Here is a 17,274-nt window from a genome sequence, read left to right on the forward strand (position 1 = left end):
TTTTTTTTGAGTATGCTCCTACTGCTTTGTAGCTGTTTACTTCATTCTCTGCTCCCCCTTCCTCCCCCCCATCAACACTGGAAAAGTTAAACTGTACTGGAAATAATGAGATCTGGCAGCTCCAACCAAGATTTTACTCTTTTTGTATTGTGTTGAATGCCCACCCACAAAGTTTAGCCTGCAATTACATTCTGACAAGGTCATTGTGGTCCTTTCCTAGTAACTTCTTTTAAAAGGCTATAGTTATTCCTTCATATCATTTAAGGTCCTAGGTATAATGACACCAAAATAATTTACATATACACTCCCTTTCAAAATGGGGGAAATCCATTTGATGGCATTCTCTCCAAAACTCTAGTAAAAAGTTCCCGCAGACAAACCTGGTGGTGCTTAAAGTTTTGCAGAAAGAAAATGCTCGTTAACACAGTTAAGAAGTGGCCTATACAGATTATACACCAATAATGTAGGATCTAACCCCACACTATTTGCATGCCCCAAACTCCCAGTGAAATCAGAGGAAAACTTGGGTGGGTATGTAACTACTGGCCATTCACTACAATGTGACACAGAAATGATACCTCATCAACAAATCTGATCCTCCTCACAGGACTTATACCTACTTTGTAAACATTTAAAATAAAGTTTTGAATACCTTTCCGTGCTCCACAGTGTGAACAAAACTCAGGCCTCAGCCTTGTCCCTGTCTCATGCAACTATCAGTCATTAACTAAATTCCATGCCCTGATTCTTGAGTCTTAATAATGCGTTAGCCTGATGGAACCCAGCATAGCAGGGTGCCCCAGCTAAGTTTGTAGAGTTCCCAAGCCAAAAAAAAAAAAAATATATATATATAGAGAGAGTAGTAGTAGTAGTAGTAGTAGAACGTAACGTAAACGTAACGTAAACGTAACGTAACGTAACGTAACGTAACGTAACGTACGTACGTACGTACGTACGTACGTACGTACGTACGTACGTACGTACGTACGTACGTACGTACGTACGTACGTACGTACGTTACGTTACGTTAACGTTAACGTTACGTACTACTACTACGTACTACTACTACTACTATACTATATATATATATATATTATTATTTAGTTTAGTTTTAGTTTTAGTTTTAGTTTTTACGTTTTTACGTTTTACGTTTTACGTTTTACGTTTTACGTTTACGTTTACGTTACGTTACGTTACGTACGTACGTACGTACGTACGTACGTACCGTACGTACGTACTCTCCCGTAACCCTTTACCCCCTTTACCCCCCGTTTAGGTTTCGGGTACCGTTACCCGGGTTTCGGACGTAAGGTTCCTACGGACGGTCCGAGTAGGTACCGGAAACCGTAGACCAAGTACACGGTAGGGTCCACCGTGACTTAGTTAGTAGTACGTACACGAAACAAAAAAAAAAAAAAGTAACCTTTAATTTTGCAGTCGAGGAGACGTCAATGAGGGTTGCTGAGAAACCATAAACATGGACCCTACAATGCAATTTCTGCAGCCATTTCTCTGAATAGATGCCTGCTGTAACAGCAAGTTACTTTCCTATAGACATTCCTACTGGATTACGGCAAAGCTCACCATTGCTTGGAAATCTCACATTCATGTAGGTAACAGAACCTATAAATGTTTTTCTTTCTCAACTCATGAAACATTTGAACAAAGTGGCAATTTATGTTAACTGAGGACCAGCAACCACAAATAATGGGACAGATTCTGATAGGGAAAAAAAGCATAGAAGGCTATGCAGGGAAGCTCTTAAAACAGGCTTCAATCAATGTGACATATGAAGAAGTACATTATCACTTCCTTCTCACATGGGACATGGCATATCCTGGGGCAGCCAACACCATCTATGGGACACCTGTGACAGCTGTGTCAGGGCTTGCAGCCCACAGCCCTTTATTCTACAGATGACTGAGTTCCTGGCCCTTCCCTGGGGGAATTCCCACTGGCTTCACCAAGTGATTAATTCTGGTGAGATTCAGCTTGCTACACGTAACCAACAGGATCTGTGACAAAAAATCTGAGCAATACATCTCACAGGCAGGCTCAACGCTCATCTAGCGCTCTGTAAACGTTAGTTATTCCAATAAATGACTGTGATTCTGTTTCCACTCTTCCTGATGTCTGTTTTCACCTTGAAGTCATCAACATCAGTACCAGACGGGCCTGTTAACTTATAGTGTTTAACCGAGCTCAATTTTCACCTCGGAGATAACAACTGGAAACCATACCTGCAAGAACAAAGACACAACTTCCTCAGCTGTAACAGCGCCTGAAGCCAACCCCCTATCAGCCACACAGTACCTGGCACCTCAACCTTCCTCGACGACATCCTGCAGCCAAAGTCCCCTCTTGCTGCAGAACGAGACCAACCGCACTGCCTCCCGCAGCGCCTCTAACTGCAGCACCAGGTGGTACTTCTGCAAGGCCTCGGAGGGCAGATGGCTGCGTCTCCCTACTCCGCGCAAGGCCGGCAGGCAGCAGTCGGGGAGCTGGGCGGCCTGGCAGCGCTTCAAGGGATGAAGTCATGCCCGGTTCCGCGTGTCTGCCACCAGGTGGCGAGGAAGTGCCACGCTGAATCGCGCAGCGCCGGTGGCCCCGCGGTGCACGTGTGCGCCCGCGGCCCCGGGGAAAAGGCCCCGCGGGGAGAGCCCGGCGCCAAGGTGGAAGGCGTACACTTTCGGCAGCTCCGGCTGCCAGCGCGCCAGACAGCGGCACAGTAAAGGGGAGCTGGATACCGCGTGGTGTACAGCTGCGAATGAGCCAGAAGCGGTGGCGGTTGACCCCCCTGCAGTCCCGCCCCTCGGGCACAGCACGCTGGAGTTTTGGGTCGATCCCTCTTAGTCACGTGGGTGCCTCTAGCACGTTTGACAATTCGCAGAAGAGTGTGTGGAGGAAAAAAAAATAGTGAAAAGCATGATTTTGAAAGAGGGGTGGGCAACAGGGTGGCACGAGTGCCAACTTACTGGGGGGGGGGAAAGAAGGAGAAAAGCAGAGAAGGCTGTCAGAGAGTGCTGATGCAGAGGGCAGATGTTCTTGAGGTGTAAGGGGGCTGCTTACCAGCAGCTCTTGGGGTTTGATGGAATTGTCCGTGTATATGCAAAGCTTCTCTGCTGTGAGGGGGATTGTCTCTTTTAGCTTGGAGGCCAGGAACATGCACACTGCCCCCAGTAGCTGCAGATGGCACTTTCGAGTGGGCACCACAGCTAAGAATCTGTCCAAGTAATTCATAGCCAGAGGGAAAACTTCTTCTTCACACTTCTGTTCTTCACAGACCTGCAGGCAAGTAGCACGGGTAGGGGGGAGAAAGAGACAAATAAAAAAGAAAAATAAATGACTAATCCCACAAAACATACTAGTGCCTTGGCACTTTAGCCCCTCCTGATTTTCTTTATCGGGGAGCTAAATTCTGGGGGAGGGAGATACCTCTGGAGAGGCTGGGAAGGCTTGTCAATCGGCTTTCACATTCCTTTAGTCCATTGAATGAGAAATGAATTCAAGACACTGTGTGGGAGAGCCGAAAAGCCTCATCCAGCTGCAAGCTAGCAGCCTCCGAGATTTTTTTTCAGTAATTTCGTCATATTTTCAAAAAATCGATAAAAATATCTTAATCTCTCCAAGAGACTTAGTTTTGGTGCTGGTGGCATCCCGGGGCGGTCCCCCATCGTTTCCGACAATTGCAAAAATTCCCCCGGGGGGCATCCTCCAGACCCACGCCCGGGGGGGGGGAAGGAGGAAAGGCTGGGAGAAACGCAGCAAGGGCGAGCTGGGGTGGGGAGAGGCTGAGCGGCTAGAACGCAGAGAAGGAAAGTGAAAAAAAAATATTTCAAAAATTTACCAAAAATCGGAGCCGGCGAGAAAACGCGCCAACTCGCACATGAAAACCGAGCAGGGGGTCCGGTCTACCCAACCCAGGGAGCTGAGGGGGAAGGTCTGATAAAAATCCACCCCCCAGAGGAGATCAAAAGGGGCAAATCAGGACGGTGGGGCCACGGCAAGGCAGTCCGCGGGGCTCTGGCCCGCGACCGCCTTGCACTAAATAGCGAGGTGCGGGGAGGCTTCGCAGCCTGCTCGCTCTTCCCAGCAGCCCCCGGCCACGTTGCGGTCCCGGGGCGTGGCGGCAGGGTGCTTCGGGGTGCCCCTTCTTTGGAAGGAATGGTAAGACGGGCTGAGCGCCTCCGAGCAGTTGCATGCAGCTCAATATGGCGAAAAAAAAAAGGCACGTCTTAACCAGTGCATACGTGGTCGTAAAATGCTTGCCGAGCAAAACGTGGGGGGCACTCGTCACCCTCCGTCCCTTGCCCTACCCTAGCTCCCTTTTCCCAGAAGGTCCTCAATCCCAGGCGCTCGCAGCCGGAGATGGCTCATCTTTTTACTTGCAAATGACTTTTCCAACCTCCCCCCCCACCCCTTCCTCCCCTCTCGGCACCCCGCTTTGAGCGGTGGCAGCCCCCGGCAGGGCCATTTCCCTCGAGGACTGGGGGATGCTCGAAGCCCCTGCCCCCACCTCAACCCGACGGGTGCTGGGCAGGCTCTGTCGGTGGAATAAAAGCGAGAAAATAGAAATATACACAAGAAGTAAAATCCACCGCTACCGGAGGGGTAAATGGGTGTGGGGGTGAAAGGACGAGACAGACGTAGGTGCTGCTCGCGGGTCTGCCTTCACCAACCTCCAGCATCCAAGTGGCCACCATCCTCCTCATGAAGGGCTGGATGTCCTTCTGCACGCACTTGAAGTAGGAGCACTGGGGCAGATACCGCTCCTCTATCGTCAGTAAGTTGTGCAAAACACGGTCGTCGTAGAGCAAGCTCGGGTCCGGCAAAGCTCTCCTCATGGGATCCACTTCGCAGCACAGCAACTCCATGTTCCCAAAGCGATCTCCCTCTTACTCTGATGGAAAAGTTTTTACGGGGGGGGAGGGAGGGAGGGAGAGAAGGAAGGGGGTGGGGAAAGAAGGATAAAGGAGGAGGGCGGCGGCGTTTCTAGCCCGTTCCTGCCTCCCTTGAAGTTCGTTTGTCCTTCTCTCTTGATTTCTAGCCTAAAGTTGAAGTGACGCAAACCACTAGGGCAGGCAGCTCTCGTTATTATGGAGCACTGCAGCTGGTCAGGCGTAACATCAAACGCGGATCGCTGTTGTTTTTTTTGTGTGTGTGTGTTTTTTTCTTTTCCACTCTATAAGCTAACAAGGAACCCGGAGGCCCTCGAATAGGGAGACACATTCACAAACGTCAGTTTCTCTTTTTCTTTACAGCGGCCGAACAGAACTTGTTCCACACTTTCCTTTTCCAGGAGCCTGCCTGAATCTGAACTCCCCTTTTCTGAGAAGCCATGGGCTCCCCCGGCACCCACAGACACTACATGGTCTGTACGCGAAATGCCCTGGTTTGGGTCAGCGCCAGATGCGCGTCCCGGCCCCCCAGGCGCCTTACCCACTCCTCCCCCTTATACACCCTGACTACGCAGCCATGGGGGCAGAACCTGTTAACTGCAGCCTAACAGCAAACGCGGAAGAAGAGCTCCTTGAAGGGTGAGCCTTCGGCAGCGTTTTCAGGGTGAAATGTAGCGATAATCAGACTGTTACTTTCTCCGCTCCATTTCTAGCAGGCGAGCTGCTTTAGCAGCGCACACTCACAGCGATACAACTTTTAGGAAATGTCGCGGGTGGAGAAGGGAGGGCCGGATGGGGGCAGGGACAGTCCCGCACCGTGCGATTTCACCCCTCCTCACGCCAGCCATGCTCGCCGCTGCCGCCGAGCGCAGCCCACCACGCGCGTCCGCGGCACGGGGCCGACCGCTCACGCTTCATGTCCGCTTTCTGCACGAACCACCTGCCCCAGCCCGCACCTCGCTGCCTCGCCTACCTCTCGGCCGGCGTAAAGCAGCCGCCTGGAAAATGTGTCAACTTTGTGAAGCCTGTGCTGCAGCCCGCTGCGAGGCTGAGGCTCCCGAGGGAGAAGGAGCCACCCACCGCCGGAGCCGAGCTCCTGGGGCGCGGAGGCGGCCCCGAGGTGCGTGCGGATAGCACGCTGCCGGCAACCGCCCCCACTCCCCAACGCTGACTGCTGGTAGGGAAATACCGCCTTAAAAGTGCGAGTGCGGAGTTTAGGGCGCCGCTTCCCCTCCCTCTATTTGCATAGCCAATGGCTCTGGGGCTCTCGCTACTGCGCGCTCATTGTTACCGGGCAGATTGGATCTTAAGGACGCGTGCTGCCCGATATGGAAAGCAGCGCGAGTGGGCTGGGGGCGAGGTGCAACTCTTTACCTGGCCGTGCCGGCAGCCCTGGAGCTGCAAGCGATGAGGGGGGCCCTTTCCAGTTCTCGCTCCTCCGCAGTGGACCAGGAGGAAGAGAGGGAGGGAGGGATGGCACCCCTGGGTTGCATTTCTTCGGGGTGCAGTCACTGAGGCTCCTCTGCAACACCGGTAGGGATAGCCCCGTAGACAGCCTTCTCTTTTGCTCCCATATAACAAGCGGGACTCCCTTCCCGCGACCCTTCAACTAACGGTAGGCAGACGAGCCCTCCGCGCGCTGCTGCTGGCATTTTCCCCACCAAATAATTTGCATGTCTCCCTCTCCTCGTCCCGTCCATGAAGTGAGGGGAGCTTTCAAGCACAGGAGGAACACGGAGGCTGCGGGCACCGTGTGCGGCCCCTTTATCCTTCAAGACGAGTGCACACTGCGCGCTTGGGCAGGGATTCGCTTGCCGAGTTGCGTTAACGACGGTGAGGGGTCCCGCTGTACGTCGGGAGTGGCCAGCCGCGATCTGCTGCGGCGCGTTGAGCTCCTCAGTGAAAGGCTGTTTAACTTCCACCGTTCATTTCCCCTTCCTGACTACTCCTGTAAACAGGGAGCGTGTTGTGTCAGCCTACGTTTTCCTTCTCCAAACTTAAATTCATAAGTGCTCTCGTCTGACTTTGTAGCCCGACAGTGCAGCGTTTGTGATTTATGCAGGTTTCGAGGGGCAGGATGACGAGCACCCTAATTGTTCGGCACCGATCTTCCGAAGTGGAGTGATGTCTGGGGTAAGAAGGGGAACTGGGGAGCCTTGGGAGCCACGCGCCTCACTACAGGGAGGCCGTCACGACCCGCCAGAGGGTCCTGCCTCCCCGCCGTTTTGGCTGGGGGAGGGCCCAATTAAAAGAAATAAAAATCAGTAAGTCAGTCCACGGAAGCATTTCAGCCCCACACGTGGAGGTGTCGCAGATCTGCAGCCACGTCGGAGTAAAACAAAAACAAAACAAAACAACAAAAACCAACCCACCCCGAAAAAAAACAAAAAAAAATCCTCGATGCCATGGCTTTTAAGGTCACTAACCGTTCACAAACGGAAAACGCTGGTCCACTGAAATGAGACCGCACTGCAGGAAGCCGGGGCGGTGGCGAGGAACCCCGGTGGGCCGGGGCGGTGCCCAACCGGCGCCGCTGGCTGCGGTATACGCGACGTCGCCGCTTCGCCTTGTCCCCGTGTCCACGTGTGCTGCCGGGTGCGTTTGGAGACAACAGATGTTTTTACATGGAGAGATTACCGAGTGCCATATGTTAAATACCGCTCGCCCTTCAAGAAAAACAAAACAAACAAACAAAACCCACACACAAACTTTTCTCCTTTAGCCGAGCTACTCCGGGCATTTAAAGGCATAAGTCAGCGAAGTGAATCCCGCCGGCGTGTTCTCGGTGCGGTGCAGCAGTGTGTCAGGTCCGCGGGACGGGACGAACAGACCCCAGCTCGTCCTGCAGGTGATTAGCTCGGTGTTACGGCTACCGATTACCCAATTCCTGATCAGTTCTCATGAAGTCAGTAACACATAACTGCGTTTTATCAGTGTCACCTCAAGAGCGCTGTAAAACACTGTGACCTTCATTATTATTATTGTTGTTGATATACCCTTATTTCGTCATTACTCCCACTTACTTTGTTTTCTTTGGAAAATCCAAAAAAACACTCTTGAAAATGTTTCAGAGGATGGATGGTATCGTATCAAGTTTTGTTCTTGAGCCATAGATTAGTAGGAATGTGTGTGCACGCTGGGTGGACACAAGAGTTTTGTTTGTATACTGGAAATAAGTATTCCTTGCAGTGCTTGAAACCTGAAGACTGGAGTGTGAAACATGAGAATCTGAAAGTGAAACCAACTGGAAGGCAGGAAAAAAAAAGAAAAAAAAAAACAACCCCAAAAACAGAAACAGATGAATGTATTTCCACACTTTCCATGCTGAAGAAAGCGCCAGAAGCAAACACCATATATAATAAAATATGCATTAGATTTGAAAGAAAATTATGCCAGCTGCGGTCACTGGATACAGCCTATCTTGGTATTTTCTTTTTTTTTCTTCCCCTTTTTTCTTTAATATCTGATTATTATCTGCTTAATTGTAAAATTCATGTTGTGCATTCAGTGGGAACAAAGTGATATAATTCACTCTTTCCTTTGGTTTCTTATTAAAGGTTGGAAAGGGATTTGTATCCCGCAGGGACTACTGCATATTGCCTATGTATTTTCAAGGAGTCATTTCCAACTGTAAGCGCAATTTTCAGCGCTACAGATCTGTCTAGTTGGAGCTTTATCATTAACTGTCCCTTCAAACAACATAATTGCCAAGCAGGTGAAATATGTCCTGTAATAATACTTGCTTTTAGATGGTCATTTTATGAAGACGCAACAGTTACAGCTTTAATAGGTTCTGAGTGATGATTAACATAGTTTTAATTCCCTTCTTTTTTATGCAGTTTCTTCATTATCCTTTCTTATTCCTTAGTTTTAACTTTTTCACAGAAGTAATTATAAAATGTGTTTGTGCAGTGCAGAATACAAGCAGCTCTCAACTCCATGTATAAGTGTCTTCAGTAGCTGAGTTTGGAAAGGATTCAAAAAAACAAAAGCAAAACAAAAACAAAAACAAAAAAACCCTCCAAGAATGATCACATGCCTAGAAATGATGTTTTAATCTTGAATACTGTAAATTCGTCACTGTTAGCCCAAGGACGTTCCCAGATCTGACACGAACATGATCTAGGCAAGCTGAGAGAGAAGTAGAAAAAAATTAGGAAAGTAGAGGATACTGTAGCACATTTAGGCTAACAAGAGAGTGAACTCTGCAAGTTTAATTCTTCTATTTTTAATTTAGGGCTGTGTCGTTAAAGTTAAGTAGGGTTAAATTCCAGAAAGTGTATTCTACAGTAAGTAGCAACTAGACTGGAAGCAGGCTTTACTACATGATGGTCTATGACCAGTATTACAGAAGAAAATCAGATATGTAATCCCCATGATGTATTCTGGCCATATAATTGTTAGATCTGTGACTCTGTATAGAACCTATAATCTCTGGTAACATAGGTACACGCATAACTGGGGCAGAATCTTTCAGTTTTTCCTGGAGGAAGGGGAATGTCTGCTTCAACTAGGGATCTAGAATTATGATTTTTCATAAAATCCCTCACTATGTGGGATACTGGGAAATTTTTGTACTCCTTAACTCTCACAGCTTTACCTTGCAAGAATGCTGCATGCTTTCCAGTGAATGCTGCAGACTTGATGTGCTTTATGATGAACTCAGTTATAAGTCTTTTACAGGGAGCAGGAACATGTAACAGGTGCTTCCTACATGGCAGGAAATCAATTGAAATACAGAGCACTTGACATTTTTACAGGATTGGGCCCCTGGTATGCAGAAACTTACATAAACTCTATATTGTTTTTGTTAAGTACTGTGGGGAAAAGGTTAGATTTGGAGGAGAGACTTCAAAGTTCTGATGGATTACAGTTATGGACAATTGATATCTCTTTCATCATTAACAGCAGTATGAAAGATACTAACTACAACATAATGCTTTAATTTTTTTCTTGGTCTGCTTTTGAATAAGTTTGCAATTTCTTGCTTAAAATTTACTTTGCTATTATTAATCTCTTGCATCCCATTGTGTGATTTCCGTGCCTCTGGGTTGTTTCTATCAGTTCACAGTTCAAAGATGGCTTCAAGATTAAATGCATAATCTTATTTTCTTTCTAGACTGTAAGGAGAACTTAATAAAAGACTCTCTGTCCCCAAACCTTCAGCTGATCCCTAATTTTGAAGCATCTTGCTGTCACACAATTTCCTTCAAAAGTAATTATATGACTTTTCTCTGCAGTATTTCATTCTTTATCTAATACATATGTTTTTTCTCTTATCAAAACAAATATATTATTTCAATTCCTTTCTATTTTTTTTTCTGCCTACACTGAAGCAAATACTGTATACTCAATACATGTATGTAGTGCACCCAGGTCTTTGCAAATGGAGAACAAGAGAGGAAGACCTTTAGAGCAAATTTTGTCTTTTGTGTGGCATTGGGAAGGTTACTTCATGCCTGAGCTGTTAGATAGTCCTGAAATTTATTCCCACAAGCAGTATCTTAAAGGCAAGTATAATAATTTTTTCATTTCTAATAAGAAAACTATGCTGATGCACATTGAATATTTTGCTGAAATGAACAAGGTATATATTTTGTGGTGAAGAACAAGATATTTTATGGGGTGCTACATCAGTATGAAATTTTGTTTCGGAAGCCACATGAATAATTGTGTTAATAGACATTGGGATAAGTAGGGCTTCTCATTTTTGTTCAGAAATAGAGAGATTTTCTGAGTTGTGAAAGTAGATCAATTTTTTTTTTTAAGTGGAAGAGAAGCTAGATTTTCCCTCGGAACACGGCTTATTTCATCTATAAAAACACCAAAAATTATCTGTAAGGAAATAGTGGTTTTACCAGTGTTCTGGTTTAAACAGCCATTGATAACAGTATTTTGGATGTCCCCTTTGCATTCCAGGAACTATGTTGTTATCTCCTCATCGTTTTACATGGTTCCGTAGGTTCTGTCCAGTGGACTAGGGGACCACTTTCCTGAGAAGCTGATGTGATGTCCAGACATAAACTGTTTTTGATGTTGTTTGTGGGTTGGTTGTTTTTTCTTACTTTTTTTTCCTTTGGATGGGGTTATTCAAATTCTTGTTTTTTGGTCTCACTGGTAAAATAATCATTTTGGAACAGGTGCTTCACAATGACCTGTGGGCTAGGATAACATAATTTCTATTTTACTAATGTGAAGCAGGGGCTATAGGATATAAAACAATGTCTAGGGTCTCAAGACAGAACCTGGAGTAGCACTGCCTTTTCAGTGTTAGAGCAGTACCTGAAAAGAAACATCTGCCTCAGAAGAGCAGATGTCCAGAAGAGCATCAGATAAAGTTAAAGAAGAGAATCAGAACATCAGAGAAAGTTAAGAGAAATAACTTATCTTCTGAACTGAATCACAATTCTAATGTTTGCTGACAACTTCTTTCTGATGCTTAATGTAACTGAAACTTTTTTTCCCCTTACACTACAGAAACAGCATATTCTTGTCATGCAGCTGTTCCTCACTGTGTCTTCCTTCTGCTTCGGGTGAATTTTCCCATGTTCATATCCATAGCTTTTGACTCCTGTCATTGAACAGCTGCAGGCTGATACTAGTTAAAGTTGATTTTTTTCTATGTTCGCACACAAGCAGGCTTGTGAACAAAAGATTTTTAAGAAAGTTGATAAGTGAACAAGGTCTTTTGGACAATGTGATGTTGCTAGCGTTGCAGACAATAAAAATCCTTGTACTCATTTGAAGTAAAGGAAGACATAACTCAATCTGTTTTACCTGTGAGCCTCCAAGCTTCTCCCTGTAGGCTTGAGAGAGGATGTTCTACAATGAACTAATCTTTCACGTGACAGAAAGAGAAATACTATCTCTCAGCCCAATGCTTATGTTTCTATCTGCCATGTAACTTGAATGTTCCCTTCTAATGAGAGCCTTGTTTTTTATGGTCAGAGCTCAAAAACGGATCAGGAGTTCCCAAGTGGTTTCAACTCAGTGCTGATTGCAGAACTTCCTTCTGTCTGCAGAGAAAGCAGAAATAGCTATCTCTAGATATGTCCACTTCAGGCATATTAGGAGGTTTGATTCAGTAAAGTTTGCCAGCTTTTTGGCAGACATAGGACAGTGAATGCATCTAGGCACACTGATTACCATTGTGTCCTCAATAGGGCAGTAACAGGAGCATAAATGGAGAAAAATCACATACGCTTGTCTTGTTCTTACATCTGTTTCATGCTTCCTTGCAGTCAGTGGACTTCGGTTTTTGCATGTGAACCCTGGGGACATCAGTGTTATTTGTTTTTTTTTGGTGTTTTTTTTTTTGGTATGTTTGTTTGTTTTTCTTCACCTTTTTCCTTAAGTCTCCTTCCTCCCCCCCCCATTCTTTAAGTAATTCTTCCACACATGGGAAAAAAAGATACAAACAGCAAAACATTAGCAACTGACCCATTTAACTGGCCCCATTCACTGTCCATTCTTGTACAAGTGAAGACAAGGATCCTGGTGCCCGGAAAGGGGACACCACATGTAATATTCAGCCAGCCCAACCCTGAATGAAGTGCAGAATGTTTTTCTGAGGAGGGAAGAGGAAGGCCAGAATGTACAGAGCTGGCCACCCTTTGTCCCATTTGCCAAAGGACTTTGCCAACACAGACATTTGTGTGTGAAGGGAAGAGCAGCATGGGCTCACAATGGGGGGAGTAACATTCAGATAAATGGACAGAGGAGGGTAGCAGGGTTGTGTCCAACTCTGCTCAGCCTCACAAAAACAATCCTGTGTCACAGCTGCTTGGGGGATTCCATATGTGGGCTCTGAGGTAAGCATACTGGGAACAGGGGGAAACACCAAACTTAGGCCTGATGCTGGGAGAGCAAAAGGGGGCAAAAAAAAAAAAAAAAGAAAGCAAATCATAACTGTAGACAACATACCAGGTTAGTCATGTCTTTGGTCTGAACTGGCTTGACTATGTCCCACTGTTGTCCTGCTTTGCTTCATCTGCCTCTTGTCTGTGATATTTCAAGTTTGCTGGGGAAAAGATTGTTGCCCGGATTTGTGTTCGTGCAGCAGTTTAGACAATGGGCACTTCTGTGAGTCTGATGTGTGGGTATTCATGCCCGTGTGCCAGCAAGAAGACCTAGGTTATGCTCTATTTTCTGTTAGGGAAGATTTGCACTCCATCTTCCCAGTAACATGAGAGAGGCAAGGAGAAATACATTAAGGCTTTCACTGCATTTACCTGTTGTACAAAGGGCTTACGGCAGACAGAAAACCAGAGGGAAGATATTACATGTTTTTAACAGCTTTAGACAGTGAAGCCAGCCTTGGGTGGATGTCAGCCTGCCAAGGCATGTCATTCTGTTTATATAGATCTATGTGCATTACGGCCTTGTGGAGAAGAGTTAGACTCGAGAAACATTTATCTTGCAGTATACTGAAAAATAAATGAAACACTATGACTAAGGTAGCTCTTAGACAAATACGGAGCCAGAGACAGCTTCTGCTCTGGAAGAGTTTTTCTACTGTTTTTATTTTATCAGTGAAATGAAGACATGTGAATGAAAGGGGTGAGGAAAAGAAGGGTAAAGGAGTGGAATATGGGTCATGGCAAGTCCACTGTGGGCACTTTCCAATGAATGTGCACTTTCTCTTCCACTTCTTATACAGGGAAAATGCTCTTAAAGCATAGCAGAGCTTCATCACTCATCAGACCCTCCCATGCTGTTCTTCTCATCCTCCACTCCTACAGACACTTTTCAGTGATGATGTATCTGGTGTCCTGTGATTTCTGCTCAGCATGCTGAATGGTACCATCTAATTTCTTCTCTGGGCCCCGTGCCCCAGTTTAGATCCACCTGCTGTGCCTCATTATAATGCCACACGTGTGTCCAGTACTCTAATTGGAGCCTGGGATGTGGTTACCAACCCTACTTGGCACAGTGCTCCTGAGCCAGTGTTGATGAAGTGCCATCCTAAGAGTGCAATCTAATGCTGGGAAGAAGTTTCTGCTAGCTGTATTTTATTGAAAATATTTATCATCTGATGCTGATAACTTAGGAAAAGATTCTTCTGAATCTTTTGTTTTCTCCTCCTAATAATGAAGGCTTAATATAGGAGGCTGTTGAGATGAAAGCAATGTGTATGGCAATGTATGTGAGTGTAGATGACTTCCTGGAACCTTAAGTAAAGAGAGAACAGAACCACAGGAGAAAAGTTAGAGGAGCAAAAGGAAACTCAGTGTTTGTAGGTTGTTCTTTTTTTTTCTTTTGAGAGTGGGAGAAGGGGAAGGAAATGAGTGGAGTTAAAGTATAAGGTCTGTGAACAATGGAGACCTACAGCAAAAACACAGTTAAAACTCTGTAGAGGGTACTGTGCCAATAGGAGCTAAGCTACATCAGTAGGCACTGATGGAAAATGACAGCTGCAGCTTAAGTCGAGGAAGGACTCAGGGCCATCTTCCATCACATTTTGACAGGCTGCAGCATGGTACTAGCCCAGAGATACTGCATCAGCTCAGTAGTCATGAGAGAGAATTAAGAAATCTGGCAGTAATCTGAGTGAGCTAAGGAGATTAGGTGAAGGAACACAGTATCAGAGACCACCCAAACATCATAAAATGCTCTTATCTAAAGACTTAAGGAAAACAAAGTGTGTTGAGGGAAGTGCTTACAAAGTGACTGTTGTGAAAACATTTTGCACTGAAGAAGTCTCACAGTCTACAGAGTCTTATTAAGAGGGATGGTACTTTGTAAGCAGGCAGGAAAATTGCTCTGAAATAGCATAGGATTGGGAGGAATAGTTGGCATCACTAAGGAAATCACAAGCCATTGAACTGAAGTAATGAACTTGAAACGGTTCACAACCCATTTGTTCACACTGACTCCACCATAGCCCAAAAGGTTTTTCAGGACTCCAAAGAAAAACCTTAAGCAAATACATGGGAAGGGGGTATTATGGAAGAGAGGGATGGATCAAGGACTTTGCCTGAATAGTTAGCTCCTGGAGCAACAGGAAATTTTACTACCCTATTGATTTTAGAAGTTAGGTCTTCATCATTGTAGGGGAACTTTTAGGTCACAGCCTGAATTGATGATTGAGCACCCAGGGAAGGGGCATGATTGACCCAGAAAACACAGGTGCAAATAATTTACCTGTGCTTCCTACATGACCAGAAGGCGTGGACCCAGGGTCTACCCTCTCCTCCCACCCTCTGGGCCCTTTTAAGGGTTAGCCTCTGAATGGAGAATGTTTTCTCCGTGAATGTCCTTTTCTAGGAAGAAGTGCTCTACAGCCAGAGACCTTCATCACCAGCTAGGTGAGTCAGTTTTTTTCTTGTATATGACTATGCTTTCCCTGTTATTAAAAAGATCTTTACAGAAGCAGTTCTGTTACTTCACAGGACAAACAATCACAAAGATTTCAAAGGCTCTATTGGTTGGCAGGCTGCTTATGTTCAGAGAATGTCATCATGACCGGAATTGACAGAAGTTTCTATGCTATGTAGGGCCTTGTGTGGTGATCCATGTTTTTCTTCAAACTGTAGCTGAATAGGGAAAGACAAAAAAACAACATGCTTTTCATGGAAGCATGTTGTTCATCAGCTGGTAGGAACAAAGGGTGACTCAATATTCTTGCAAACTCTCCTGGAGATGCCGTCATCTACGGACCCCTACTATGCCTATGAAAACATGACTCTCTCTGAGAATCATCCCATTTAGTCATTATCTACATAATTTTCTAATGTTTCATCTTTGCTAGGTAGTAATAAAAAGGGGAAAAAAAAAACAAAAACTAGAGGAGTAGCTTAGAACTTAAACTTAGTGCAACGTACTGCACAAGATAAGATGTCCTGGTGCTGCCCTTAATGCTTATTGATGCTGAAATTCTCCTTGCTAGTAGGCTGAGGCCTACATCTTCTCAGCATTAGCATCTTCTGATGTGTTTAACTTTGGTAAGGCTTTTTCCTTATTTGATCTAGTAAAACTGTAGCAGGTGTTGTGAGCCTGACAGCAGCTGATGTGCACCTGTCAGTGTTTGGAGAAACTGAGGAGAGCTATCTGTAAGGGGGGCTGGGAGACATTGATGGTAAGGGTTTTGGAGAGGGAGCTCTCTGTTACCACCTGGTTGAGAGAGGGATAGTTAGTGATAGCGCTTAATTTGTATAGACTTGGTCTTCTGACTTGGGGCATTTGGGGAGCTAGAACCTGTCATCAGTTGAAGACAGGCAAAGAATGTCTTGGAGGTGTTTCTTTAGTCTATGCCCCTGCTTGTGAGGTGACCATTCTCATCAAGTAATGAATGGATGTCCTCTCTGGCCCTCCTTTTGTTGTTAGCATATTAAAAAAATAAAATAAAATCTTTATTGTTCCCCATTATATTGGCCAGCTTCAACTCTAACTGTGCTTTGGCCACATGACTTTTCTCCCTACAAAGATGAAGACCATCCCTGTAGTAGTCTTTGCATGTTGCCTGCCCTTGCTGACAGAACTTTCTTTTTGCATCTAAGCTCTCAGAGATCCTCATTCAGCATTCAGCCATGCTTTGGATTGTCTGTCCTTGTACTTTCAGGAGGTGTTTTTTTTTTTTTTTTTAAAAAAAAGCTGGCACTGACAGAACCCAATTCCTTCAAAAGCAGTTTGGTTGCAACTTAATATGTTCAGTTTGAGAACAGGTAGTTGTATTTGTGTTGATGAAAATTAGTTGCAAATGTACAAAAACTGATTTTTTTTTTTCAGACACTTTGAAACTTATTCTCAAATTTCTTTATCAAGATGGAAAGGGAAGCTGCTCTTTTTTTTTTTTTTTTGCCATTCACAGTACTGTGTTTAGTCAGTGTATCAAACTGTGTGGAATTATTTGCCATGACTTGAGCTTGCTGTAATTTAAACTTCATTTCAAATCCTGTTATGGTTTGAAACATAACATTCACCTTGAAGACATGTCAATGCTCATTTGAATGAGTTATGCAAGTCCACTAAAAACGTTAAATCTGCGAGCCAGTTTTCATCTTCAAGTTCTGGCACAAACTTTCCTTTTGATTCTGTAACTTGATGTCATTTCACAGATCATAGAATCTTCTTAGCATTTTACCTTGACTTAGCTACCTTACTTCAGAAAAGTAAATGATGTCCTTATAATCAGCATTCATACTTCAAAGAAACTCTTGGAATTGGCAGAAACACTAATCAAATATATTATGATATTAAAATTTTGTGATCCTGTGGGACTGCGCTACTAACTGTAGCCCAGGGCAGCACTGGGCTGTATGTTTAAACTTTGGGTTAAATCTCAGTCATTACTTTATATAGTTTTTATCTGGTAATGTCATGTTTGATTAAATGGGTGTGCGCGTAAATATAACATTGTGCCTATGTTGCTGAGTAC

The 17,274-nt window shown here is 45.2% G+C and overlaps 1 protein-coding gene across 1 annotated transcript; it reads right to left on the bottom strand.

Moving 5' to 3' along the window:
• Positions 1–1,407: 1,407 nt before the first annotated feature.
• Positions 1,408–6,084, bottom strand: CCND2 (cyclin D2). The gene is made up of 4 exons (XM_019617334.2): positions 5,872–6,084; positions 4,680–4,900; positions 3,070–3,285; positions 1,408–2,867 (listed from the first exon to the last, which is right to left on the bottom strand). The coding sequence occupies exons 2-4, from the start codon at positions 4,872–4,874 to the stop codon at positions 2,850–2,852; spliced, it is 429 nt and encodes a 142-aa protein (XP_019472879.1). The 5' UTR covers positions 4,875–4,900; positions 5,872–6,084; the 3' UTR covers positions 1,408–2,849.
• Between the last annotated feature and the right edge of the window lie 11,190 nt (positions 6,085–17,274).

Source organism: Meleagris gallopavo, chromosome 1, assembly GCF_000146605.3.
Source record: "Meleagris gallopavo isolate NT-WF06-2002-E0010 breed Aviagen turkey brand Nicholas breeding stock chromosome 1, Turkey_5.1, whole genome shotgun sequence".
Classification (NCBI taxonomy): Eukaryota; Metazoa; Chordata; class Aves; order Galliformes; family Phasianidae; genus Meleagris; species Meleagris gallopavo.

Excerpts from the sequence above, each read along its gene's own strand:
- CCND2 (XM_019617334.2), bottom strand. The coding sequence starts at position 4,874 with ATGGAGTTGCTGTGCTGCGAAGTGGATCCCATGAGGAGAGCTTTGCCG. Across the intron at positions 3,286-4,679 it reads TGGCCACTTGGATGCTGGAG|GTCTGTGAAGAACAGAAGTG; the intron begins GTTGGTGAAGGC and ends ACTTGCCTGCAG.